The sequence below is a fragment of the Phyllobates terribilis genome, unplaced genomic scaffold (genome assembly GCF_046119375.1).
Source record: "Phyllobates terribilis strain yellow unplaced genomic scaffold, ASM4611937v1 Scaffold_12__6_contigs__length_324123572, whole genome shotgun sequence".
Lineage (NCBI taxonomy): Eukaryota > Metazoa > Chordata > Amphibia > Anura > Dendrobatidae > Phyllobates > Phyllobates terribilis.
The window spans coordinates 65,534,248-65,561,955 of record NW_027362772.1 but is presented as its reverse complement, the minus strand read 5'-3'; the positions used below and the strand labels follow the sequence as shown (position 1 = coordinate 65,561,955).

Sequence of the window (27,708 nt, the reverse complement as noted above, 5' to 3'; positions counted from 1 at the left end):
ATCCTGACAAACTTTGAGGAGGCCACCAAGATGGTGAGTGGCGATGACGCCATCATTAGTGTCAGCATCCCACTTGTCTGTCTTTTGCAACGCTCTCTGCAGAGAATTAAAGAGGAGGCATTGCAGCCAGAGTATGATGAGATGGATCAAAAAGCCGTAGCGGGAGATTACACACAGCCCAGCCTCATCTCATCCCAACGTGCATTGGGGGACAATGAGGGAGAGGAGGAGGAGGAGGAGGAGGAAGAACAGGAGCTGCTATCATGCGTTGTAGACGGTAGTACCTGTACAAGTGTCATACCGTCGGTTCAGCGTGGGTGGCCTGAGGACAGGGGGGAGGAGGAAGAGGAGGAGGAGGAGGAGAGCATGGTCAGTCGTCATCTTGGTGAGGACACGGAAATCTTGCCCGTTACCAGTCTGGCATGCATGGCTGACTTTATGTTACGCTGCCTTAACCGTGACCCTCGCGTTGTCAAAATGTTGGGTGACAGTCATTACTGGTTGGTGACACTTGTAGACCCCCGCTACAAGGAGAACTTTCACTCTCTTATTCCTGAGGTGGAGAGGTCTACAAAAATGTGGCAATACCAGAAGGCCCTTGCTGCAGAACTCTTAAAAGAATTCCCATCTGAACACGCTAGCGGCAGAGGTCACAGTTCGTTGCCCAACCAAGGCGTACAGGCGAGAGAGATGCAACTCCAATCCAGCAGAGGCAGGGGAACACTGTCAACGTTCTGGGACAGTTTTCTGACACCCGCCCAGCTTACAGGCCCTAAGGCGCGGGGTACTCTCACAAGGAGTGGAAAGTTTCAAAAGATGGTGAGGGAGTACCTTGCCGATCGTACCAGCGTCCTCCGTGATTCCTCTGTGCCTTTTAATTATTGGGTATCCAAGCTGGACACTTGGAATGAACTCGCTCTGTACGCCTTGGAGGTCCTGGCCTGCCCTGCCACTAGCGTGTTATCGGAGCGTGTTTTTAGTGCCGCTGGGGGAATTATAACTGATAAGCGCACTCGCCTGTCAACTGACAATGCTGTCAAGCTGACCCTTATCAAAATGAACAAGGGCTGGATTGGGCCAGACTTCTCATCACCACCAAATGACAGCAGAGTAGCATAAAGTCAAATCCACTGTGTTATTTCGGGAGGTGTATTCACATGCACCGCTTCACACCCACACATGGGTATACGCTTCCTCGTTAATCTTCTTCTCCTTATCCTCAGCCTCCACCACCACTATACCACCAGGGTGCCAGCATTGCAAGTTCCTCCGTCCTTATTTTTGGCAGCTTTTGCTTGCAAGGCATAAGAAAATACTATGGGACACCCACTCCCCAATAATGGGACTTATGTTTGTAATATGCTGTACTGCATGGCTTTTGTAAGGGGCATTGCAAGTTGCTCCGTCCTAATTTTTGGCAGCTTTTGCTTGGAAAGCATAAGCAAATACTATGGGACACCCATTCCCCAATAATGGGACTTATGTTTGTAATATGCTGTACTGCATGGCTCTTGTAAGGGGCATTGCAAGTTGCTCCGTCCTAATTTTTGGCAGCTTTTGCTGGGAAAGCATAAGCAAATACTATGGGACACCCACTCCCCAATAATGGGACTTATGTTTGTAATATGCTGTACTGCATGGCTCTTGTAAGGGGCATTGCAAGTTGCTCCGTCCTAATTTTTGGCAGCTTTTGCTGGGAAAGCATAAGCAAATACTATGGGACACCCACTCCCCAATAATGGGACTTATGTTTGTAATATGCTGTACTGCATGGCTCTTGTAAGGGGCATTGCAGGTTGCTCCGTCCTAATTTTTGGCAGCTTTTGCTTGGAAAGCATAAGCAAATACTATGGGACACCCACTCCCCAATAATGGGACTTATGTTTGTAATATGCTGTACTGCATGGCTCTTGTAAGGGGCATTGCAAGTTGCTCCGCCCTAATTTTTGGCAGCTTTTGCTTGGAAAGCATAAGCAAATACCATGGGACACCCACTCCCCAATAATGGGACTTATGTTTGTAATATGCTGTACTGCATGTGACGCGCCCCCTGGGCCGTGTGTACACGTGTGTGGGATACCCGGTGCCGGGTCTCTGGGGTCTGTAGTCTCCGTGGCATTGACCCGGTCCCGTGGCTCAGGCTGGTCAAACCAGTGGCAGTCTTTCTTAGGTTTTGAGGTTAATTGTCCGACTGCGCCACCCGTGGATTGCGGTCAGGGAGTACCACCGCTACGAGGCAGACCGCTGAGGCTGGTGTTGTGTGCGCAGCATAGAATGGGATAACTCCCCTCGGGAGGAGTATAGCCTCAGGGCAGTGAGTGTGGATGATGGGGGTGATGGTGCACGAGCGCAGCAGGAACGACTCAGAGTCTTTGCAGTGCAGTTCAGGGTCTTTACTGATGATTATAAGGTAGACCCTCCCGGGAGTACTGGCTAGCATAAGAGGCCTGGTCAGTCTGTGAGCAAGCAGGAGTTCCCCTGGCCAGGTGGAGTTGTAGGCCTCCCCGTCTGTCTGCACTCTTCCTGGCTACCTTGCTGTAAGCGGGTAGAAGTAGCCCACGTCCCAGAGTGTACCGTGTAGTGCCTTGGTGACTTGGGGCCTTCTGTTAGCCTCCGCTCCACGACGGCGGAGCTGGTCCCTTGCTTGTGACTGAGCCTCCGGGCTTCTATGGCCAGAGGACCTGAAATCCCCTGCCGGCTGGTTTCTGCTGCTGGATACATAAGTCCTCACAGCTTCGGACTCCTGTGTCCGGTTCCTATTGTCTTCTGCCAGGGCGAGCTCTGCTCAGCTTCCAGCCCCTGGTCTTTAGCTCCTAGCTCCTACAGAGCTCCTTGCTGTTACTTTCCCTTGCTCTCACTCTGACTCTGACTGTTCTCTGACTCACTCAACCCCGCCCCAGATCCAGTTTATAAGGGCAGAATTCTCCCCTCCCAGGATTGGGGCAGGAGGATGTTGCATGTTTAAGGGATCCTGACCAGGAAACCTCCCACTTGCTCTCCGACGTAATATCTCTATTACTGTGGTGACCAGACCCCTGGGGTGCCACACATGGCTCCTGTAAGGGGCATTGCAGTTCCTCATAATTTTTGGAAAGCCTTCCATTCACTGCTTAGGCCAACAGTGCACGGGAGACCCAGTTGCTATAAATGGAAAAAAAGGTTTAGTTAACGCCCTCTGACCTCCATGTCATTTCCAAGGGGCATTGGAGTGGCTCAAAATTTTTGGTAGGCATTGCACTCACTGTATGCCCTATAACTGTGTAGCCGAAGACAAGACATATCTGGTTGACTGGCCTGATATTGATGTGAATGGTCCCTGTTCCTCCTGCTCTTTCTCCTTTGCCACTACCTCATCCATCATTTATCACCTGAAGCTTTGTTTTAACGGGAGTCATAGAACTTGGATAGTAGCAGTAAAACATCCAGCAATCCTCGGAGGAGGTAGGATATGCGCCAAAACGCTGACCACCTCAGGCCTAGCCGCTACTACATACATGCGCTTGCATTACAACAAAACAAAGCAGATGCTAACTTCTATCATCCTCATCATGCTCCTCACCTTGGCACTCTCAACTCCCCTGATGGAGAAGCCAGGGCCCACCGGAGGAGTCTGATAGTCCGGTGGGCTCGGCCAATGCTGCCCTAAAGCAGGCCAGGCTAAGAAAAGTGTGGGAAAGGTTACCGGGACAAATAGGGGTGGCTGAGGACCGAGTATGGACACCCGGCCACCACCTGGAGGCTGGGGAGCAAGCGGGGACACCCGGCCACCAGGCGGCTGGGGACTGAGTATGGATACCAGGCCGCCGACACAGCCATGGCGTGGTGGCCAGATTCCGCCTCCACATGCCTAAAAGGCCCAATTTCAAGTGCAAGCAAGCAAGCAGTATGGTATTGCAGCCTGGGGGTGGGTGGGTGGCAGGCTGCATACTTGCGCTTGCATTGCAAGGAATGGGAGAGGTACAATTGAACACTGCCCTGGGACAAGGATTTGAATGGGGATAGTTGCAAGTCTGCAACGACAGGTGCAAGGTGGGAGGCATCTTCGCATGTACCATGAACAGGGGTTTGGCATGCACACACTACAGCGGAATAGGCTCTCCTTCCCACTAAATGCACTGGGGAGGGCACAGGTAATGTTTTGGTATACGCGCTTAATCTTATGTATAAGGCACACCAGGACAAATATGGGCGGCTGGGGACTGAGTATGGATACCTCGCTGCCGAAGCAGCCATGAGGTAGTGGCCAGCTTCGGCCTCCTCCAAACTAAAAGGCCCCATTTCAAGTGCAAGCTAGCAGTATGGAATTGCAGTCTGGGGGTGGGTGGGTGGCAGGCTGCACACTTACACTTGCATTAAAAGAAAACATAGCAGATGCTAACTTCTGTCATCATCATCATGCTCCTCACCTTGGCACTCTCAACTCCACCGATGGAGAAGTCGGGGCCCACCGGAGGAGTCTGGTTCTCTGGTGGGCTCGTCCAATGCTGCCTAAAGCAGGCCGGGCTAAGAAAAGTGTGTGGGGGGATGTTCCAAGGAAAAATAGGGGCGGCTGGGGACCGTTTATGGACACCCGGCTGCCCCCAGGCGGCTGGGGACCGTGTGTGGACACCCGGCCGCGGGGCGGCTGGGGACCGAGTATGGACACCCGGCCGCCGGGCGGCTGGGGACTGAGTATGGATTCCAGGCCGCCAACACAGCCATGACGTGGTGGCCAGATTCCGCCTCCACATGCCTAAAAGGCCCAATTTCAAGTTCAAGCAAGCAAGCAGTATGGTATTGCAGCCTGGGGGTGGGTGGGTGGCAGGCTGCATACTTGAGCTTGTATTGCAAGGAATGGGGGAGGTACAATTGAACACTGCCCTGGGACTAGAACTTGCATGGGGATAGTTGCAAGTCTGCATTTTCTGATGCGGTAAGGATCACTTATGATGGGCACACTTTTAGACAGTGACCTGGGAGTCAGAGATGCTTCCAGGGGTCTTCCCCATGCTGTTCCCTTGTCTTTTCAGCACTTTATGGCCAGATAAGGTTGTAAAATGTTAAAATGACATTTCACGATGAATGCATTTGTCATAGTTGAAAGCAATACAAAAGTGCAAAAACGCATAAAAAATGCTACTTGTGAACATAGCCGAAAGTGTTACATAGTTACATAGTTACATAGTTTATAAGGCCGAAAAAAGACAAGCGTCCATCCAGTTCAGCCTATTTCTTGTGCACTGCAGCTATTCCGCAGCGTTGATCCAGGGGAAGGCAACAAAAAACCATGAGGTATAGGCCAATTTACATCACTGAGGAAAAATTCACTTCCCGACACCAATCTGGCAGTAAGATTAAATCCCTGGATTAATTAACTAAGCATAAGATGTAATTTTATTGTGCTCAAGAAAGGCGTCCAGGCCTCTCTTGAACTCTTTAAGTGAGTTGGACATCACCACTTCCTCTCCCAGAGAGTTCCAGAGTCTCACGGCTCTGACCGTAAAGAATCCCCTTCTATGCTGGTGCAGGAACCTCCTTTCCTCCAGACGCATAGTGTGCCCCCTCGTCTTTGTCACCATCCTTGGTATAAACAGGTCATGGGAGAGATCTCTGTACTGCCCCCTGATGTATTTATACATGTTTATGAGGTCTCCCCTAAGCCTTCTCTTTTCCAATGTAAATAGGCCTAATTTTGACAACCTCTCTGGGTATTCTAGTCCCTCCATTCCCTTTATTACCTTAGTCGCCCTCCTTTGTACCCTCTCTAGCTCCAATATGTCTTTCCTGAGCACCGGAGCCCAGAACTGTGCACAATATTCTAAGTGCGGCCTTACCAGCGCTTTATACAGAGGAAGAACAATGTTCTCATCATATGCCCCTATTCCTCTTCTGATGCATGCCATGACTCTATTTGCCTTCGCAGCTGCTGCCTGACACTGGGCACTCCAATTTAATTTGCTATTAACCAAGACGCCCAGGTCCTTCTCCATGTCAGATTTCCCCAACGGTTTCCCATTTAATATGTATGGGTGACTGCTGTTTTTCTTTCCCATGTGCATGACCTTACATTTATCGCAATTGAACCCCATCTGCCATTTTTTGGCCCAACTCCCCTATTTATCTAAATCCTCCTGTAGCTGTGCCCTATCCTCATCTGTATTAACTACTTTACAAAGTTTAGTATCATCTGCAAATATTGCTATTTTACTATGCAACCCTTCCACTAGATCATTAATAAATATATTAAATAATATAGGGCCCAAGACAGACCCTTGAGGCACCCCGCTAGTAACCCTGACACACCCTGAGCTTACTCCATTGATAACCACCCTCTGCTTTCTATCACTCAGCCAGCTATTTACCCACTTGCACACATTATCCCCCAGACCAAGCATTCTCATTTTATATACCAACCTTTTGTGTGGCACGGTATCAAACGCTTTGGAGAAGTCAAGGTATACAACATTCACTGACTCTCCCCGGTCCAGCTGTGAGCTCACCTCCTCGTAGAAGGCGATCAGGTTTGTTTGGCAGGAGCGATCCCTCATGAATCCATGTTGATATGGAGTTAGACAGTTATTATCATTAAGATATTCTACAATAGCATCTCTAAGAAATCCTTCAAACAATTTACCCACAACAGACGTTAAGCTGACTGGTCTATAGTTCCCAGGGTCACTTTTAGACCCCTTTTTGAATATTGGTACCACATTTGCTTGGCGCCAGTCTAGTGGGACAGTCCCTGTCCATAAAGAGTGCTTGAATATAAGATACAGCGGCCTGTCTATCACATTACTTAATTCTTTTAGTACCCGGGGGTGTATGTCATCTGGGCCTGGTGACTTGTCTATTTTGATATTATTTAGGCGTTTCTGAACTTCCCCCTGGGTTAGGTGGGTGATATTTAGCGGAGGATTTACTTTATCACTCTGCATTTCCTCCGATAACTTGTTTTCTTTTGTGAAAACAGTGGAGAAGAAGCTATTGAGTAGGTTTGCTTTACCCTCATCGCCCTCTATGATTTTACCCAGGTTATTTTTCAATGGGCCAACTCCATCAGTTTTAATCCTTTTACTGTTTATATAGTTAAAGAACAGTTTGGGATTCGTTTTACTTTCCTTGGCAATTAGTCTCTCTGTCTCCTCTTTTGCTATTCTTATTTGTTTCTTACAGATTTTGTTTTTTTCCCTATAAGATATTAGCGCTTCCTCGCTGCCTTCTTGTTTAAGTTTACCGAAAGCCCTTTTTTTGTTTTTCATTGCCCTCTTGACTTCCTTATTTAGCCACATTGGCTTCCTCCTATTCCTAGCCCTTTTATTCCCATAAGGTATGTACCTTCTACAGTGACTATGTAGGACTGTTTTGAAAATGTCCCATTTTCTATCCGTGCTCCTATTACTAAAGATATTATCCCAGTCTATAAGGTGAAGGGCATCTCTTAGCTGATCAAACTTTGCCCTCCTGAAGTTCAGTGTTTTTGTGACTCCCTTGCTGGGCACCCTACTGAAGCACATGTGGAATTGTATAATGTTGTGGTCACTATTTCCCAGGTGCCCCCCGACCTGCACCTCAGTTATTCTGTCTGGCCTGTTAGTTAATATTAAGTCTAAAAGGGCCGTCCCTCTAGTTGGTTCCTGCACAATTTGTGACAAATAATTGTCTTTGATAATTGACAGAAACCTGTTTCCTTTCTGAGATCTACAGCTTTCGGTTTCCCAGTCTATATCGGGGTAGTTGAAGTCCCCCATAATAAGCACCTCATTATTTTTTGCTACTTCGTCTATTTGTCTCATTAATAGACTTTCCGTGGCTTCTGCTATATTTGGTGGTTTATAACAGACTCCTATGATAATTTTATTCTTGTTTTTTGCCCCATGTATCTCCACCCATAAGGACTCGACCTCCTCATTTCCCTCCCATACATCCTCCCGTATTGTAGGCTTTAGACACGTCTTTACATATAGACAGACTCCACCCCCTTTCCGACTTCTTCGATCCCTTCTAAACAGACTGTAACCCTGTAAGTTAACTGCCCAGTCATAGCTTTCATCTAACCATGTCTCGGTTATTCCCACTATGTCATAGTTACCTGTAGATATTTCTGCTTCCAGTTCATCCATCTTGTTTGTCAGGCTCCTGGCATTTGCTAGCACGCAGTTTACACAATTTTGTTTTGTTCCAATCTTCTCCCTGTGGATTGTATTAGAAATTTTCTTACCTCCCTTCCAAGTATCTTGTCTTGGACCTTCTTTGTCGCACTTCATATCTTTCATTAGTATGTTCTCTGGTTGCATGATCGTGTCCGGCGTTTTTCTTCCCATCCCCTCTTCTTCTAGTTTAACGCCCTCCTGATGAGTGTTGCGAGTCTCCTGGCGAATGTGTGTTTCCCGGGTTTGTTGAGGTGTAGTCCGTCTCTGGCAAGGAGTCCGTCATAGAGGTAATTCACACCGTGGTCCAGGAATCCAAATCCTTGTTGTCTGCACCATCGTCTCAGCCAGTTGTTCACCTCAAGGATCCTGTTCCATCTCCTGACGCCATGCCTGTCTACTGGAAGGATAGAAGAAAAAACTACCTGCGCATCCAGTTCTTTTACTTTCTTCCCCAATGCTTCAAAGTCCTTGCAGATTGTCGGTAGGTCCTTCTTTGCCGTGTCATTGGTGCCAACATGTATCAGAAGAAATGGGTGGACATCCTTGGAACTGATGAGCTTCGGTATCCTATCGGTAACATCCTTGATCTTCGCCCCTGGGAGGCAGCATACTTCTCTTGCGGTTATGTCCAGTCTGCAGATAGCTGCTTCTGTTCCTCTCAGTAGTGAGTCTCCCACCACCACCACTCTTCTTCCCTTCTTGGCTGTCCTTTTTCTTGTCGCTTCTGGGTGTTTCTGGGTGCTCTTTCCTTTTTTGCTTGCTGGTAGTTCCTCATCCTTAGGTGTGCCATCTTCGTCCTCCACTAGTCCTTGGAATCTGTTTCTCAGTTGTGTGGTTGGTGGTGTCTCCATGGTCTTCTTGCTTCTTTTGGTCACTTGCCTCCACTTGTCTGCCTCTGGAGGTTCTCTGATGCTTCCTTGACTTTCCGTGACCAGTAGTGACGCTTCTGTTCTGTCCAGGAAGTCTTCATTTTCCTTGATGAGTTTTAATGTCGCAATTCTTTCTTCCAGTCCTCGCACCTTTTCTTCTAAAAGAGCCAGTAGTCTACACTTCTGGCAGGTGAAGTTGGTTTCAGCTTCTGGTCGATCTGTGAACATGTAGCACATGTTGCAGCTCACCATGTAGGTTGTCACATCTGCCATACTGCTCCTTGTCCCTGCTGACTTGATGTCTGTCTTCTTTCTTGTGATACCCTAGGACAAACAAATTAAACAAATTCGCGTGCCGTCAGGCGTGCGATTTGGCGATGCTTTCCAAGCAGCTGGTCCCGGCTGTACCCAACGATCTTCTAGCTGAAGGAGACTCTTCGCTTTTCCCAGAAGGCACCTGGAATATGCAAATTGTCCTCTTCAAGCTTCAATCCCTGGTTTGTGTGGAGTGTGGAGTGTGGAGGAGTATTTTTGTTTTTGGTCATTTATTTTAACTTATACACAAGTCTTTACCCTGGAAAGGATGTTCCTTAACATATTTCACAAGAAAAAAGTTTCACTTTCGTTTTTGAACGTTTTATTGTGAGCCTGTAAAAGTGGCTTAATACCTCTGACCACGTTGTTGACAGCAGTGACCTGGGGGTCAGAAATGCTTCCTGGGGCGATCCCCATGCTGTCCCCATGTCATTTGAGCACTGTCACTATCGTTTTGGTCACTTGTTAGGCTTTTAAAAGACTGCCGGGGGTGCCACCGCAAAAATGCTCGAGTCTCCCATAGACTAATATTGGGCTCGTTGCTCGGGTCGAGCACCCGAGTATCACGGCGAGCTCGGCCCGAGCTTCGAGCACCCGAGCATTTTAGTGCTCGCTCAACACTAGTAATTTGGCATCTACGCTCTACCACACCACTTGGCTCTGCTTTTGTTTTACAGTATACCTCCTGACATACACAGGCCTGCTACAGCCACTGGGCTCTGCTACATCGCACATCTATACTATAAAAGTGCCTCCGGACAAACTCTGCTACATCACTGGGCTCTGCTACACTGCTAATAGTGTGTCTTCTGAAATATCCATCTCTGCTGTACCAATGGAATCTCGCTACATCACAACAAGTGTGTATCCTGACAAACTAAACTCTGCTACATCAGACTAGACCAGACTAGACGAGTCAGACTAGACTTTGTTAAAATACCACAAGTGTGCCTCCTGACATAGCCAGCTCTGCTATACTGCCAGGATCTGCTTCTTCTCCACAGGCAAGTCTCCAGTTATATTCAGCTCTGCTGTTTTGCTTCTCTACTACTTTGCTGAGTCTCCAGCCTTTCAGTGGTCCACTTCAGAGTCTCCATAGCTCCAGCTGCCATCCAGCCTATACAACTCATTGCTTTGGCCAGTTCTCCTCGCTGCACCAACTTCATCTGTCCATGCTAAATTCCATCTGCTCATCTGGACCAAGTGCTTTGATGATCCACCTGACCATGTGAAACATCACACCAACTTATTTTGCAGGAATAATTGCTGCAGTTTAAATGCTCCCTGTACCTTCAAAGAACTTGATCTCGTTTGACAGGAAGGCAATCTGCTAATCACATTACCTAAAAATTATGTCATCTTACCCCCCCAAAATACCACTCGACAGTGGAGGGCACTTTCCCTTCTGTCCACTGTCTGATGACAAGTGTAATTTGTCACTAGCATCAGAGACATAAAGACGATTGCAGAAAGTGGAGGTGGGTCTTTGTCTCTCTACAAGAAGGGGGGGTGGGTCTTTTTTCTATACAGGACGTGGGTGCACGTCATTGTCTCTACAGGAAGTGAAGATGGGTCTTTGTCTCTAAACGGAAAGTGGGACAGGTCTTTGTCCTGCTACAGCAAATGGGGGCAGATCTTTGTCTCTCTACAGGAAGTGGGCGGGGCTTTTTCTCTCTACAGGAAGTGAGGGCGGGTTTATGTCTCTCTACAGGAAGTGAGGGCGGGTCTTTGTCTCTCTACAGGAAGTGGGGGCGGGTCTTTTTCTCTCAACAGGAAGTGAGGGCGTGTTTTTGTCTCTCTACAGAAATTGGAGGTGAGTCTTTGTCTTTCTACCAGAAGTGGGAGCAGGTCTTCGTCTCTGTACATGAAGTGGACAGGTCTTTGTATCTTTACAGGAAGAGGGCGGATCTTTGTCTATACAGGAAGTGGGGGCACGTCTGTCTCTCTACAGGAAGTGGGGGTGGGTCTTTGTCTCACTACAGAAAGTGGGGGTGGGTCTTTGTCTTTCTAAAGGACGCGAGGGCAGGGCTTTATCTCTACAGGAAGTGGGGGGCAGGTCTTTGTCAATGTACAGGAAGTGGAACTGTTTTTTGTTTCTTTACTGAAACTGGGGGAGGTTTTATGTCTCTTTACATAAAGGGGGCGACGGGTCTTTGTTTCTCTACTCCTGTTCTCCTATCTATTAAACTGCATACTGCTAGTTCAGGGCAGGCAAACCATTGGACAATGACAGGTGTAGTGCATACTGGGAAATTAGGGACAGGACGTTCAAGTACATATGATGCTGGCAGAATCCTAATGAAGAAGAACCACATACTCAAAAAAGGCATGGAAAGCTATAGGGACAATTCCTAGACATATCAGACTGGTATGTGCACCAAAAATATTTGTACCCTGTTGTGGGTGTTATGCCATGCATTTCTACATCTGTTATCTGAAAGGACAGTTACGATGTAACAATAACTATACAATGCTAAATGGGGCTGTGTAATAAAGCGGCGATTTGTAAACTTTCACTTGTAAACTGTATTATTCTGTTTTTGTAACTTACTTCTGGTGCTCAGAAAGAAAAACAGGAAATTATCTGGATTGTGTTGTACAGTTAACCCTGTGGTTTTCAGCACCAGAATTACAACAGTTCTTATTTGTGCTCATAAACTTCCCGTCTTTCGGATAAAGTGGTTACGCACTCAAGAAATGCATAATACCGATATCATACGGCATAAATACTTTTATATTTCGACGTTATATGGAACCTTTCAGTGAGATTTTACTAATAAAACTACTTCATTGTAGACTCGAAAGTTTAGTTTTAGAAAGACATGTGAGGGAAGCATGTCACAGAACCTATGTGGAAATCCAATCAGTTTAGAAGGGATAATTAACATTACAGGTTCCCTTTAAGGAAAAATCATCAATATCTAAGACCTGGACAATCCCTTTTTATTATATGGGTCTTTTCTCTAATTCATGGTAATTTGGCCAGACTGATCATATTGCCAATTAGAAAGCTAATAATGTAAAAGCAAACAGCAAACATCTGTTTTTTCAGTGGTAGATGAACTGATGGACAAAATTTTATGTAGCAGCACATTCAGAGTAGGTGATGTGTACTCCCAATGAGTTTCACCAACACTTTGGCTTCATCAGGGGAAACAGGAAACTAGTCTAATAAAAATGAAATTTTATGAACTAGTGAGTGGTAGCTGTGCCATAAGGCATATACAATAATCTAACTACTAATTATCAAGCACAATTGCCAAAGACAAAAAAGGGTCAGAAGAACCCGGCTTATTTGTGTCCATTGGTGAAACGCAAGTGACTAACAAGTTTCACCAACACCTAAGCTTCATCAAAGGAAATGGCAAACTAGTCAAATAAAAATTATATTTTATGAGCTAGCAAGTGATGGTCGTACCATAAGGCATCCACATAATAAAACTTTTAATTATCAAGCACAATTGTCAAAGACAAAAAGGATTAGAGCCCGCATCACTCTTGTCCAGAAACTATTTCTAATATTGTAGGTTCACGTTGCACCAACTACTAAACTTCATCAGGGAAAATGGGAAACTAGTCACTTAAAAATTATATTTTATGAGTAGCAAGTGGTAGCCATGCATCAGTATAATAAAAATACCAATTATCAATCACAATTGTCAAAGACAAAAAGGATCAGAGCACGCATCACTCTTGTCCATAGACTGTATCGGGTATTACAAGTTGAAGCGACCAACAAGTTTCACCAATACCTTAGCTTCATCACGGTAAATGGGAAACTACTCACTTAAAAATTATATTTTATGAGCTAGCGAGTGGTAGTCATGCTGTAAGGTATCTGTATAATTAAATTATTAATTATCAAGCACAATTATCAAAGACAAAAAGCGTCAGCAGAATCAGCATCACTCTTGTCCATAGGCTATGTCTGGTATTGCAGGTTCAAGTGACCAACGAGTTTCACCAATACCTTAGCTTCATCAGGGCAAGTGAGAAATTAGTCACTTAAAAATTGTATTTTATGAGCTAGCAAGTGGTAGTCGTGCTGTAAGGCTTCTGTATAATAAAACTAGTAATTATCAAGCACAATTGTCAAAGACAAAAAGGCTCAGAAGAACCAGCGTCACTTTTGTCCATAGGCTGCGTCTGGTATTGCAGGTTCAAGTGAATGGGACTGATCTGCAGTAGCTGATGAAGCTTTTTCTAATCTTATATTAATCCACAACCCTTAGCTGTAGATGGGAAGGTTATAGAGTATTTAGCAAGTTCCTCATTCTTTGCCTTTTCTTATTTGCTGATCAGTTAGTTCTAGGGAGCAAAGTTGACACAATGAACATTGCACATTGAGTTTTTATAGCTAAATTCTGATGTTTGCTTTCCTATACCCTATGGTTTACCTCTCCGCTCTAAAAATCCCTTAACTCTAAGTTCATTCTCAACCTGCAGCCGCTCAATTCATTTATGATTTATAAGTACATTTTTTCATAGAATTAAAAGGGTTTCGGAAATGTAGAAAAGGTTAAAAATAGGAAAAAGGTAAGTTATCGACTCTTTAAAACTCCTGACGGCGCTAAGAAAGTGAAAGTTAACACTGAAGACTCCCTAACCCCTCCCCACTGCTCTGATTGCAAAATCGATCAAACGATCACAGGTTTACTTCCCCTCAGAGGATTTGTAGCACCCCGAGGGTTCGGTTGCTACAGAGGTATTGCATCTCACCCAGATGTGCGATATCTCACTTCCAGGTAAGGATGGAGTGTGGCTCAGGACCCTAACACCCACATGCACTACACCACATTTCCGGGGGACAGCTCGACGGTGCTCCCATTAGTTATGCAGGCACGAGTGAGCATGTCCCTGGCTGGAGTGGGGGGAGGGAACACCTAGAGAAGGGAACCCGGTAGTGTGTGCGTGGGGGAAGTAGATCCTGGGTGCACTCTGTACAGGAGTATAAAGGGAGGCACCATCTTGGAAAGGGAGTGAGTTGAGAGAGGAGAAGACAGGGAGCAGAGCTGCTTTATGGGCTCTGCTCCACAGGCAGGCCCTGTCAGGAGGCCTGAGCCTGGAGGAGGAAGAGGAGCAGACTGGGCTCCAGGAACGACAGAGGGGACCCCAGGGGTGTGGACTGGCTGGTAGCCACCACACGCCCGCCGCTACCTGAGTAGGGGGGTCAGGTCAAGAAGATGGGAACCGGATCCCAAATTAGTGGAGGAGAGAAACTACCCTCAACTAAGAACCGGAGGCTGCGACATTACATGTGGAGCAGCCCCTCACCACACCCGCTAGGAAGGCACCACATAGGACCTGGGAAACGCAGGCCAACGTTTGCCCACCAAGAAGGTCCGAGGCAGCTGGACATAAGCGTGGTCACTAGTGGGGTTGAAGACCAGAGACAGGGGACATAAAGGGGGTCCTGCAAAGCACTCCAGAAAGACCTGGGAGTTAACCGAGCCCCTCACCTGGTGAGCACAGCGCGACACAGGCGGCCACCTCTGCAGCGGTGGCCTGGAGCAGTAACCGAGTAACCGTGAGTAAAGACCCTGAACTGCACCACCAAGACTCCGAGTTGTCTTTGTTGCGCTCGTGTACCACCATCACCCCCATCATCTATCCCTGCTGCCCTGAGGCCATACCCCTCCCGTTGGGGGTTATACCACCACGCTGCACATCCTCATACACCTGGCCTCAGTGGACTGTTCTGCAGCGGCGGCTTCAAAGCCGCACTCAACGGGTGGCGTAGTCGATCAAGTTAACATCTACTGCCATAGACCGCCACTTAGTCTGACTCCCTGGGCACGGACCGGGTCACCGCCACGAGACTACAACCCTCAAAAGATCCGGCTCCGGGTAAGCTCCCGCGTGCGCAACGCAGCGCGACACAGGCCCAGGGGCGCGTCAGATTAAATAAAAATATAAAACATATATTTTAAAAAATATATTTAAAAAAATCCCCAAAATAGAAAAGTTTCCCCAAATGTAAAAAATAGCATGGTTGGTAATGCTATGTGTGTAATTGACACAATTAATATAATCTAAAAATTATTTATCATATATGAAGAAAAAAAAAAAACTTTTTTAGGTTGTCACAATACCCTTCAAAAATTGCAATCAAAAGTGTATACACCTCAAAATGGAATCAATGACAATGTCAACTCAACATGCAAAAGACAAGCTCACAAACAGCTCCATCGAAGGAAAAGTAAAAAAAAAACTTATGGGTCTCAGAAAAGGGCAACACAATCCATTTTTTTTTTTTTTTTTTTTACAAAGTTCTGAATTTTTTAACCCATTACAATACGAGAGAAAAAAAAAGTATACGTTTTGTATTACCAAAATCATATAATTGACAGGTAAGCGTTACCGCACAAAGAACCCAAAAAACAATAACAGAATTGCAATTTTTTTCGCCATTTCACCACACTTGGATTTTTTTTTCACTAAATAATGGCAAAATAAATGGTGTCATTCATAACTTTATCTTATCCCACAGAAAAATCAGCACTTGTATGGCAAAGGAAGAATAAAAAAAAAAAAAAGTTCTGGCTGCTGGAAGAAAGTGAGGAAAAAGTGAAAATGCAAAAATGAAAATTCGCCTGGTCATGAAGGGCTTAAACATCACTTGTAACATTACTACTTACCATAAAAATGTATGTAACCGCAGGCTTGTCCTCTGTCTTCCGATAAGTTCTATGAAATTGGTGCAAGTACGTTGTGTATACAGGTTTCAGATTGGACTGAGTGTATAGTTCTGCATTCATTGTATAGGTCAGATGGAATATCAGGGATTTAGAAAATGACAGGTAGTCAATCAATAAGTACATTCCTACAGTAATAACATCAAGTCGATATCTTATCAAGATCTGATTCTGCAAACTAGCACCTTCCTCATTGCCATCCCATAAAGAGACACATAACACATTCTTGCAAGCAATCTATCACCCTCTGTACTTCGGGAGTCAGGAGACTTCTATGCCGCTTGGACCAGAGCAGATGCAGCAACTTATGCTGGAACGTACTGAGACCTGATGGGTTTACTTCTGTGGAGTGTTTTTCTGTGCTACATTGGTAAGATGAAATGTACTTTTACTATTAGGGGCTAGATGGCACTGGGTGGTATTCCTATACAGAAAACTAGGGGCTTATGGAGCTATATTTGGGACTATTTTTCTATTTGGCTTAAGGCACGAGCCAAACTTTGGTAGTGGAAGGCGGCATCCATGCATTGATCTCTGCAGAAGTAATGGATGTTTCATTTTACAAATTTAAAATAAGAAAATAAGTGCCCCTTTATAGAGAGAGGGGAGTAGAGATCCACTCTCTTTTTGGTGGAATCAGGTTGACCATTGGCAACTGAGGTCCCCAACAGAGTCACATTCAGTTCTTATCCTGCAAGTGATATGTTTTTGACCTTAGTATCGAGATCTTGTAATGTTATAACGTTCCTGGTGCCATTAATAGTCATTGATATCTGTAGCTGCCCTCAAAAAGGCAGCTATATGCAGGGGGTCCAAAAGCCAAATATGGCTCAGATCAGAAGAAGGCGTTGCCCAGATAGGGCAGCCATATACAGGAGGTCCGAGGGCTGAGAAAATGTGGATGAAGAAAACAATGCTATAAATGATTTTGTTGCATCGTTGTTGGTGTTAGCATCAACAATGATCAGAAGTTGTCCAGATAGAGCAGCCATATACAGGAGGTCCGAAGGCTGAGCCAATGTGGTTGGGGAACACAATGCTAAATTGTAGTTGTCCAATCATTATGATGCATCGCTGTAGCCAAAATGCGATAATACCGACATTGATCAGAGAAAAAAGTTGTCCAGATTGGAAATCTTGTTTATAATCATCCATTCTGTTGTCCATAGGCCCGGTGGCCACCATAACGCAATTTAATTCATTTGTTGGGGGAACAGCTTACATTTTCCCTAACTCACCTGCCAACCCAGACCATCGGATAGACTGGAACTTAGGTACTGTGGGGGAAACTATCGCAACCCTTCTTCCATACAGTAGTCCTACTTACGCTGGGAGGTGTAATGGAGGCAAATGTACACTTTATATAAATGGAACTCTCCAAATGGACGATCTCGTCAGCAGTGATAACAGATCTTACTCAGCGTCATTTCAGGCTGGAGGAGTGCTAATAAAAGAAGAGGTCCGGCTCAACGTATATAGTAAGTTCTTGAAATACTCTGTTAAATGTCTAATGTAGAAGAGCAGAAAAAATCAATTTGTTCCCCAACATAGATCGTGATCCTGCCATCCATGATATGTTGATGTAGGTGAGCTGACAGCATCAGCTGGTGAGACTATGCTCCCAACAATATCTATGGGACCTTAAAACTTAACTAAACTTTTAAAAAAGTTTTATATGTTATAACTTATGCTAAATACTAATGTTCAGGTAATTTCTATGTTCTCAAAGCCCCACCGATCATTCAAACCAAGGGGCAGAATCTCTCAGTAGATGCTTGAGCAAGAGCAGAATAGTCTTAATAGAAAGTCAGTCTACCACTCTTTATGCACTGGAGCATAACCTGACATCTTTTGACTTTTGGTTAAGCAATTGTTACAGATATCCAGACCTGGACCTTTACAGATGAACAGTGCTGAAGAGAGGCTACAACATAAAGAAAATGTACAATAGTTTAGTTATTATTTTTTCTCGAGCCATGGCGACTTGATGGATGAACACTCTGTAGGAAGATCAGTCTTGTGCAAGCCTAGATAGGTCCACCAGGGTCTTCTCCGCCGTTATCTTGATAGTATGAAATCATTGGGTTGCTGATCTTCCTCTTCGCCTTGTTCCTTCTATTTTTTCGACCATGAGGTCCTTCTACTTACCCTTTTAAAAAGTCAGGTTTGCAAAAATATGCAAAAAAAATGGTGTGTACAGCTGTTTTGAGAGCACTGGTGGCTTGGAGTCCAAAATAGCGGTAATGTACAGAAAACTCATAAAAGCGAATTCATCAACAATTTTGTCATTTCAAAGCTGCTGACAGATCTAGACAAGCGAGGTGGACACTGTTCCATTAGTGTACAATGTCCTGGGCTGGCTGAATTGATTTCTCCCCAAGCCCTCCCTTCTGCTCTTCACTGGTGGTCTAGTGGTTTCCTGAATCAATGGTAAAAGCGTTATGGAGAGCCTAGGACACTTCAGAGTAAGAGAACGCCCACTTTTGTAACATTTGAGCCGAACATGTGACTTGTTTTAAAGAGGTTAAAAAAGATAAAATACACCAATAAAGAGCATTTTTGATTTTGCACAACATTCATGAACCAGGTCTGCCATTTTGAAAAATGTGCTCAAAAGCCATAAACGAATACAAGACAAAAGAGAAAAGTGATTTCTAACAAACCACAAATAATAAATCAGGCTCATTGGTTTCAAACTTTCATTTTGTTTTACTTTTCACCCAAATTTTAAGTAGATTTACAAAAAAAATTACATCAAGTAGTTTGAGGGGCATAGTTAACCACAAAGGAATGAGAAAATTTAGCATGTCCAATCAATGTCATAGAGTGCCAATTTGTTGCCTATTTTGCATACATTATGGATCACTTGTGCTGGCCACAGTTATATGAAAATCATATAACAAAATTGCCCACAGTAATTTTAATTGAACTTTAGTTAGAAGACCCATTAATTACCGGGAAGACGACGCTGCTTAAAGTTCACAAGGTGATCACATATTTTTGCATTTTCTTCCTCTTTAGATGAGATTTCCTTATTACTTTTGGAATTTGAACTCCAAGGTCAATAATTATCCCTAATCTCCAATATATAAATTTTTATACTGGCTGAACAAAACGAACCGGGAATTTTTTTATTTTTGCACTTTCGTTTTTTTTCCTCCTCTTGTTACAAGAACCATAACTTATTTGTTCAGGCCATTTAGCAATACGACAGATTGTTTTAGGAGGGAGGAGTTGTGCTTTTGAATGACACCATACATTTTACCAAATAATGTAGTGAAAAATGGGGGGAAAATGTCAAATGCGGTGAACTTACAAAAAAACCCAGCAATTCTGCTAGACTTTTGCATTATAGGGAAATCACAGTTTTCCTACGGAGCTCAGCCTTTGATGGCAGTTACAAGAGCCGGCCATGGTAACCCATCGGTTCCCTTGATCACATCGCGGAGAGCCAATGGAAGCTAGTGCATGAAGGCACCAGCCATTTAAATGCCGCTGTGAGAGATTGATAGCAGAATTTAAGTGATTGGCGCAAGCTCAGTGTGCTGCCGTTACAGGAAGATGCCGGCTATGCAACGCAGCTGGCATCTGCCTGGCATGAAGCAGGCTCAGCTCCTGAGCTTGCTTCATACATTCCTTATCAACCTATAAAAAAATGTACATTGTCGGTCGTTAAGGGAAGGAATTTTGTAATTTAAAATTAATTTACATAAAATCTACATCATCTGATGTATGTACAGTACAAGGAGCAAGACTGAGAAATGAGTAGGTTCTTTATCTTTATGATTGCCATATAATAAAGTTTAGCTGCTTGAAGCGAAACGGTAAAATCCCTTCAATTTTCTTCAATACTTTCAAGCCCTTCCTTGTCAGATACTTTCTAGAAGAAAAAAAACAGAGTTTGCACTCAGGATGGATTTTTCTGCTGCAAATTGTACAATCTGCAGATTTACAACCAGTTTCACTGCTGATTTCACTCCTCTGCATTGAAGGAGGTGCATTGTTTTTCATAAGGGACCTTAATGAGATATCTGTCGGATACCCGCACTTGTATCCAGAACAGTGGTCCCCCGACCTCTGCACTAGTCGGAGTTGGCATGCGCTGGCTTGTTCCATTCATTGTTATAAGAGATCTCAATACATCTGCCTATAAAGAAAGGTGAGTGCCAATGCACCGCCACCTCTCCACTTACCAGTGGTCAAAAGATAGAAAGAATGGGAAATTGAGAATCCCAAAGAAAGGTTCAGGACCAGAGGTGGGACCTGCATCTATTAAACATTTTTGACACATTCAATGTCTGGCATCACACAACTCCTTTAAATATATGGCCAATCTGGCACATCTTTAAATCTAACACTTCAGTGTGGAACCGATATTTCACTTTAGACACCACCACCCCTACTGGGGTAAGTTTATGACTTTTTTTGCAACTTTTTAAAAAGTTTCAATTTATAATTCTGCCTTTTTTTTAACCCTTTGTAACCATATAAATGCTCTGTCTTTTTATAAGTAGTGAGAGTTATGTAAAGCAGCTCAAGAAAAATGTACAGGCGGACCATTTTTGATGCAGCCCGTGATCTTACGTGGCTTTGCAGAAGCTGCCTGATGCTAATTGCTGCTTCTTGTGATTTATTAGATCTTACCTATATAATTCTATTTCAGATCTTCTCATCCCTCCCACCCTGATGGTTTCTTCCTCCATTCGCCCAGTAGATGGCACCACCCTGGATTTGAGGTGTGATGCAGGGACACAGACCGTCCACCGTATATATTTCTATAGAAATGATGAGTTAGTGTCTTGTAGCTCCTCTCATCTATCGTGCGGAAGTTCTAGTGACTACCTGTACTTCAATCCCATCCTGGGCAGTGATTCTGGATTCTATAGTTGTGGCATTGAAAATCCTGTAAGCAGCAGCAGGAGCACCTGGACCTACCTGGATGTTGCAGGTAAGAACCATGAGCCTAAAGGAAATTCAATATAGTTTATAGATAATAGGAAAAATGGATTCTACTATTGTTGCCTTTGGGCGTCAATAGTCACACGCTCTATCGTCTTATGAAATCAGCTTTTGTAGTTGAACCACTCTCCATCATCCAATGCGGAAATTCTATACAAAGAGCTGCTCTTAGTATAGAGGGCAAGCAAGATCACTCAGACGTACCAACTATCCCGAAACATCTGTGAGGTTTTGCGGTAAAGGGGTGTAATAATCATGAATTGAAACCTGTATTATACTTCAGAGCTGTATTCACAATTCTGCAGACTTTCGAGCTATGAATTTTCCGGTATAAATGTGTCTCTTGTGAGTTACATTCCGGGATCCATTGGCATTATACCAGGAACTGTGCAGCATTTAGATGTAAGAAAAAAAGTAAATGCACCTGACTAGTGATGAGCGAGCATACTCGCAAGTACTCGGTACTCGCCTGAGCATCTCAGTACTCGAGATGCTCGGAGCTCGTCAAGTATTTCCGGGGTTGCTCGGGTGGATGCTCAGGTCCCCTCCCTGCATGTTTGTTGCTCTTTAGAGCTCCAATGAACATGCAGGGATTGCCTGCCACTCACTGTAATGCCGCAGCCATGGTGGTTGTGGCATTACAGTGATTGGCTGGCCGCACAGTGTCATCAGGTCTATATCAGACCTGGCGCCGCCATGCTCGTCAGTCTACTCCGCAATCAGGCAGAGTAGGGAGAGGTGCTGCTGAGCTAGGGAGAGAGTTGGTTGTGTATTAGCTAGTGTAGGGAGAAAACAAGTACATTACACATATCCATCTTAACAAACAGTCCTTCTGAGAACTAACTAATCCATCTGCAGAGATATCAGGCTGGCCGGGTGTATAGGCAGGCAGTGTATATAGCAGACTGCAGTGCATATAACACAAGAGGCTCCATTCCAGTTCTGCCTTCTGCAACTATTCAACATTTCTGGTTATAAGAAGTTTCGCCCCTAGCAGCTCGCCCCCAGCAATTTGCCCGCAGCAGTTCGCCCCCATCAGTTTGCCCCCAGGTACATTTCACCCCCGCACATTTCGCCCCTATCATTTCGCCCCCAGGAAGATTCGCCCCTGCACGTTTCTGCGCCATTTGCTTGTTGGCGCAGCAGAATACAGCCAGGTCCTGACTCCTTTCCATATTACAGCACTAGAAATCCAGATATATGAAACTGTGTTTTGTCCATCACACGGCTCACATATACGTTGTCAGAAAATACTGCAATTTCTGGCCTCCATTAAAATTTTCCTTTAGTGTGTCATTGAAGCAATTCACCGCAGTTTGCTGTTCAAACTACTTACCTACAGGCCAGGTATTTAAAACTCTGGTTTCTCTATCACATGGATCACATCTAAGTTCGCTCCAAACTCAGTCATTTGTAGTGAGCGTGGAAGATAATGTCCTCCATTTAAAATGGGCAAGGCACGTGGCAAGGGACGGGGAACTGGACGTGATGGTGATGGTGCATGCAGAGGCTGAGGACAAGGCCGTGGGCAAGCTGAAATTGTGCCACAACAAACACCCACATCTTCTCGCCTGACCTTCCTGTCCCAATTTCTAGGGGACTGCAGCACACCACTATTGAACCCAGAGCAGTGTCAAAAGGTTGTTGGTTAGATAGCGGATAATGCTTCCAGTCACTTAGCCACAACCACCACCACCACCCTGTCTTCCACACGGCACATCCCCCTCCACAAGCTTGGTGCTGGCAGCACCGCTATTCGTTACCACTATACAGACTCCGGACTGATACCGGCCCTCTTTCGCTTGCCCAAACCAACACGCTTTGGTCTCAGAGATAAGTACCTTATCTTAGTTTTTCTTCCAGGGGGTCTGACTTACTTGAGCATACAGCCTTAATTTCACATATCTACACCATCCAATATAATAGCGACTGATTGAAAAAGGTCGATTCAGGCCGAAACGTCTTTATACTCGCTATATTGTTGTCACCTATCTCTGGTTTGGTTAAAGTATCTTATAATTTTTTGCTTTAAATAAATCACTTCTTTCAAAGATTATGAGAGTGCGATGAATTAAATGCATTGTACTAATTTGGACCTACAAGCCTATTGCATCAGCACCTCGACTTATGACCGAGTGCACGCCAACCTAATCCCCTATCCTCTTGGTGAGGACACTGAAATCTTGCCTGTTAGTAGTCTGGCATGCATGGCTGAGTTTCTGTTACGCTGCGTTTCCCATGACCCTCGCGTTCTCAAAATTTTGGGTGACAGTCATTACTGGTTGGTGACACTTCTAGACCCACGCTACAAGGAGAACTTTATATCTCTTATTCCTGAGGCGGACAGGTCTACAAAAATGGGGCTGTACCAGAAGGCCCTTGTTGCGGAACTATTAAAAAAATTCCCATCTGAAAATGCTGGCGGCAGAGGGCACACTTCGCTGGACAACCAAGGAGTACAGGCGAGAGGCAGGGGAACACTGTCAAAATTCTGGGAGAATTTTCTCAGTCCCTCCCATCGTACAAGCCCTGAGGCGCGGGGTACTCTCACAAGGAGTGCAAATTTTGGGAAGATGCTGAGTGAGTACCTTGCTGACCGTACCAACGTCCTCCATGATTCCTCTGTGCCTTATAATTATTGGGTATCCAAGCTGGGTACGTGGAATGAACTGGCTCTCTATGCCTTGGAGGTACTGGCCTGCCCTGCCGCCAGCGTTTTATCACAGCGGGTTTTAAGTGCCGCTGGTGGAATTATAACTGATAAGCGCATCCGCCTGTCAACTGAAAATGCTGACTCTTATAAAAATGAACAAGGGCTGGATTGGGCCAGACTTCTCAACACCACCGAATGATAGTGTAACATACCTGGCAGCATCCTTGCATAGTGGTCCATCTCCCACTGTGCAAGAGCGCGCACTTGATTTCCAGTCCAGACTATCACTTTGGCTTCTTTCCATATGGTCTGCTTTGCTCTGCTCTGTCTGCTTAGGGCGACGACCGCTGAACTTCCTGTTTCTTATAGCTACTGCAGACACACCCCTGATGCTTCCTCAGCCAAATGCTGTCTGTCACCTGGTATTTAACCCAGCTCCTCCCTGGAATCCTTGCCTGAGCATCTTGTACTGTCAGTTGGCTTCTAGTCACTGATGTGCCAGGTCTTGTCTATGTTTCCTGCCTTGCGGTATCAGTTCCCGTGTCTGAACTGAGTCATGTCTGTGTTCTCTAGCCAGCTGCCTTTCCTGGAGGCTGTATTTCCAGGCCCGTGTGAACACGCTCTTAGCCTGTTCCTTCTGCCCTCTAGGGGCCGTATACCTAGATCTGTTGTCTGTGTCTTTTCCCAGTGTCTGTTCCTGCCCTAACCATCTTCCAGTCTGTTTCCCGTTTCTCTCTACGCCCATATCTTCCCTTTTTCTGCAGAGTCTGAACTCGTACCTAACTCCTGCTCGTTGTCACTGTACTTCCGTTTGTGAGTTTGTGGTCCACTCGCTACTTCACTGCAAGTACCCTGTGGGTATCTGGTTCTGCCTTTCCCTTCCTGTCTGTTCCGTGTGAACAGAGCCCTGTCCCCTCTTCCCTGCCTTGCTCGGCGCTCCGGCGGTTTCTGCCTGCTCTGCCTTCCTCACTGCTCCGGCAGTCTCGCTCTGCTCTGACCCTTTGCTCACTGCTCCGGCAGTCTCGCTCTGCTTTGACCCTTTGCTCACTGCTCCGGCAGTCTCGCTCTGCTCTGACCCTTTGCTCACTGCTCCGGCAGTCTCGCTCTGCTCTTTCTTTTTGCTCACTGCTCCGGCAGTCTCGCTCTGCTCTGACCCTTTGCTCACTGCTCTGGCAGTCTTGCTCTGCTCTGACCCTTTGCTCACTGCTCCGGCAGTCTCGCTCTGCTCTGACCCTTTGCTTGCTGCTCCGGCAGTCTCGCTCCGCTCTGACCCTTTGCTCACAGCTCCGGCAGTCTCGCTCTGCTCTGACCCTTTGCTCGCTGCTCCGGCAGTCTCGCTCTGCTCTGACCCTTTGCTCACTGCTCCAGGCGGCCTCGTCCTGCTCTACTCTCGCTCACCGCTCCAGGCGGTCTCGTCTTGCTCTGCTCTTGCTCGCCGCTCCGGGCGGCCTCACTCTGCTGTGTTTGTCCACCGCATCTGCGGTTCTGTTCCTGAGTCCCAGTCTGTACTGGGTCCTATCCACTCTGTGCTCCAACCTGTCGTACCTGCCAGTACCTCCCTGCCTGCATACCTGTCGTGCTTACCAACATCCACCTGCCTGCATACCGGCCGTACCTGCCAGTACCTCCCTGTTTGCATACCAATCGTGCTTGCCAGCATCCACCCGTCTGCATACCTGCCGTGTCTGCCTGTACCCACCAGTCTGTGTGCCATTCTAACCTGCCTGTTCCTGTATTCCCCGGTGTGGGTCAACAGCCGTGTCCGGGGTCTGACCTGGAGTAGCACCTGGTCCCTCTGCTCGGTCCCTCCTTGGTGCACTGGTGTCGTATGCCGTCGTGCGACCTTGGTCGGATCGGGTGGATACTTAGTTACACCCCTCCAGGCATTCACTCTCCGGTACGGTCCAGTGGAATCACTACATATACACGCACACGCCAGTCAGTCCGGGCGTGTGCATTACAGCATGCTCAGGCCATGGTTCCCGTTGAGCCCCACGGCCTTCGCTCTCTGAGACGTTTTTCAGCGAATACGTGCATCTAGAAGAAATTTATTTTTTTTTGCTACCAGCTGAGTTCCAGGCGAATTACGCACCCATCCAGATGGATCTATCTGCACTCATTCCTGTGGATCCGCCACGGTACTATGGGGATCCAAGACTGAGTCGTGCATTTGTGGAGCAATACTTGCTACACTTCAAGTTCTACCCTCTTTATTTTCCCACCGATCGGGTTAAGGTGGGATTCATGATGTCTTACCTAGCGGGTGATGCCTTGAAATGGATCACCGCCCTATGGGACGCACAGGATCCTATCGTCCTGGACCTGCAGGCCTTCCTGTTGGCCTTTCTAATGGTCTTCGATGACCCTAACCCGGAGGCCCCTGCTGAAGCTTCACTTCCCAATATCCCGGAGCAGCCCCGATGGGTAATGTGTGTGGGTAGCGCACTAGTCCTCCTGCCCGAAGAGACTACTGCCCACCCAGAATCCACACAGGATGACTACACTCTCTGGAATAGTTCTCCCAACTTCAAGAGGCAGTCCAGACGTGCTAGGCGTAGAGGCAAGCCGTCACGCCAGGGTCTGTCCTCCAAAAGACCTCCTGACCCCAACCTTGAAGTACCTGCTGAAGCTTCACTTCCCAGTATCCCGGAGCAGCCCCGATGGGTAATGTGCGTGGGTAGTGCACCAGTTCTCCTGTCCGAAGAGACTGCTGCCCACCCAGAATCCACACAGGAGGACTTCCTGCACCCGGTATCTGATACTTCACCCACTTTAATCGGTGAGCCTGTCCAAGGGTACTCCGAAGCAGTGATTACCTCTGAGTCCGTGCACCTCTACAACCTGGCGGAGGACCCCCTGTTGACTCCTGAATCCTCCGGGATACCACTTGATGACAAATGGAGAGAGACTTCCCTACACCCAGTACCTGATACCTCGCTCGCTTCGTCCAGTGAGTCCGACCTAGTGTACTCCGAAGCAGAGGTTACCCCCGAGTCTCTACACCCCTCCGACCAGGCGGAGGACCTCCAGTTGTCTCCTGAACCCTTCGGGGTGCTACCTGGTAGCGAATGGACAGAGACTTTCCTATGCTCTGTACCTGATACCTCGCCCGCTTTGTCCAGTGAGTCCGACCTAGTGTACTCCGAAGCAGAGGTTACCCCCGAGTCTCTACACCCCTCCGACCAGGCGGAGGACCTCCAGTTGTCTCCAGAACCCTTTGGGGTGCTGCCTGGTAGTGAATGGACAGAGACTTTCCTATACTCGGTACCTGATACCTCGCCCGCTTCGTCCAGTGAGTCCGACCTAGTGTACTCCAAAGCAGAGGTTACCCCCGAGTCTCTACACCCCTCTGACCAGGCGGAGGACCTCCAGTTGTTTTCTGAATCCTCCGGGGTACCACCAGATAACAAAGGGACAATGACGTTTCTACACCTTATACCTGATACCTCGCCCATTTCATCCTGTGAGCTTGACAAGATGTACCCCGAAGCAGAGGTTACCCCCAAGTCTCTGCCCCCCTCCAACCCGGCGGAGGACTTCCAGTTGTCTCCTGTACCCTCTGGGGTGCCACCTGAAAATATGTGGAGAGAGACTTCCTTGTGTGCTGTTCCTGGTACTCCACCCGTTTCGTCTGTTGCTGAGGATGGCTGGATAGGAGGTAGCATCCTAGCTACCCAGATGAGACCAGTTTTTACTGAGGACAGCAGAAGTAATCTCCTTGAAGTGAAGGATTGGCCCTCGAATTCTCTGCGGAAGATTCTGGCAGGCCTGAAGAAGAGGGGGCGTAAGGGGGGGGGGTACTGTAACATACCTGGCAGCATCCTTGCATAGTGGTCCATCTCCCACTGCAAGAGCGCGCACTTGATTTCCAGTCCAGACTATCACTTTGGCTTCTTTCCATATGGTCTGCTTTGCTCTGCTCTGTCTGCTTAGGGCGACGCCCGCTGAACTTCCTGTTTCTTATAGCTACTGCAGACACACCCCTGATGCTTCCTCAGCCTATTGCTGTCTGTCACCTGGTATTTAACCCAGCTCCTCCCAGGAATCCTTGCCTGAGCATCTTGTACTGTCAGTTGGCTTCTAGTCAC

General features: G+C 46.5%; 1 protein-coding gene and 1 long non-coding RNA gene across 5 annotated transcripts in view; one reads left to right on the top strand and one right to left on the bottom strand.

Moving 5' to 3' along the window:
* The window catches only part of LOC141172075 (uncharacterized), an 89,266-nt gene extending 72,990 nt beyond the window's left edge, over window positions 1–16,276 (bottom strand). Inside the window, exon 1 of the long non-coding RNA XR_012252410.1 lies at window positions 15,952–16,276. This is a non-coding gene — a long non-coding RNA (uncharacterized lncRNA). The remainder of the gene's footprint in view (window positions 1–15,951) is intronic.
* Window positions 16,197–27,708, top strand: part of LOC141172074 (cell adhesion molecule CEACAM1-like) — a 60,188-nt gene continuing 48,676 nt past the window's right edge. The window contains exons 1-3 of one of the 4 annotated variants that reach the window (XM_073655903.1): window positions 16,197–16,378; window positions 17,226–17,486; window positions 20,672–20,956. In XM_073655903.1, the coding sequence (XP_073512004.1) occupies window positions 16,339–16,378; window positions 17,226–17,486; window positions 20,672–20,956 (586 nt within the window). In that variant the 5' untranslated portion in view covers window positions 16,197–16,338. Of the gene's footprint in view, window positions 16,379–17,177; window positions 17,487–20,671; window positions 20,957–27,708 lie in introns of all 4 variants that reach the window. The other 3 variants (XM_073655902.1, XM_073655901.1, XM_073655904.1) reach the window with 3 other exon arrangements.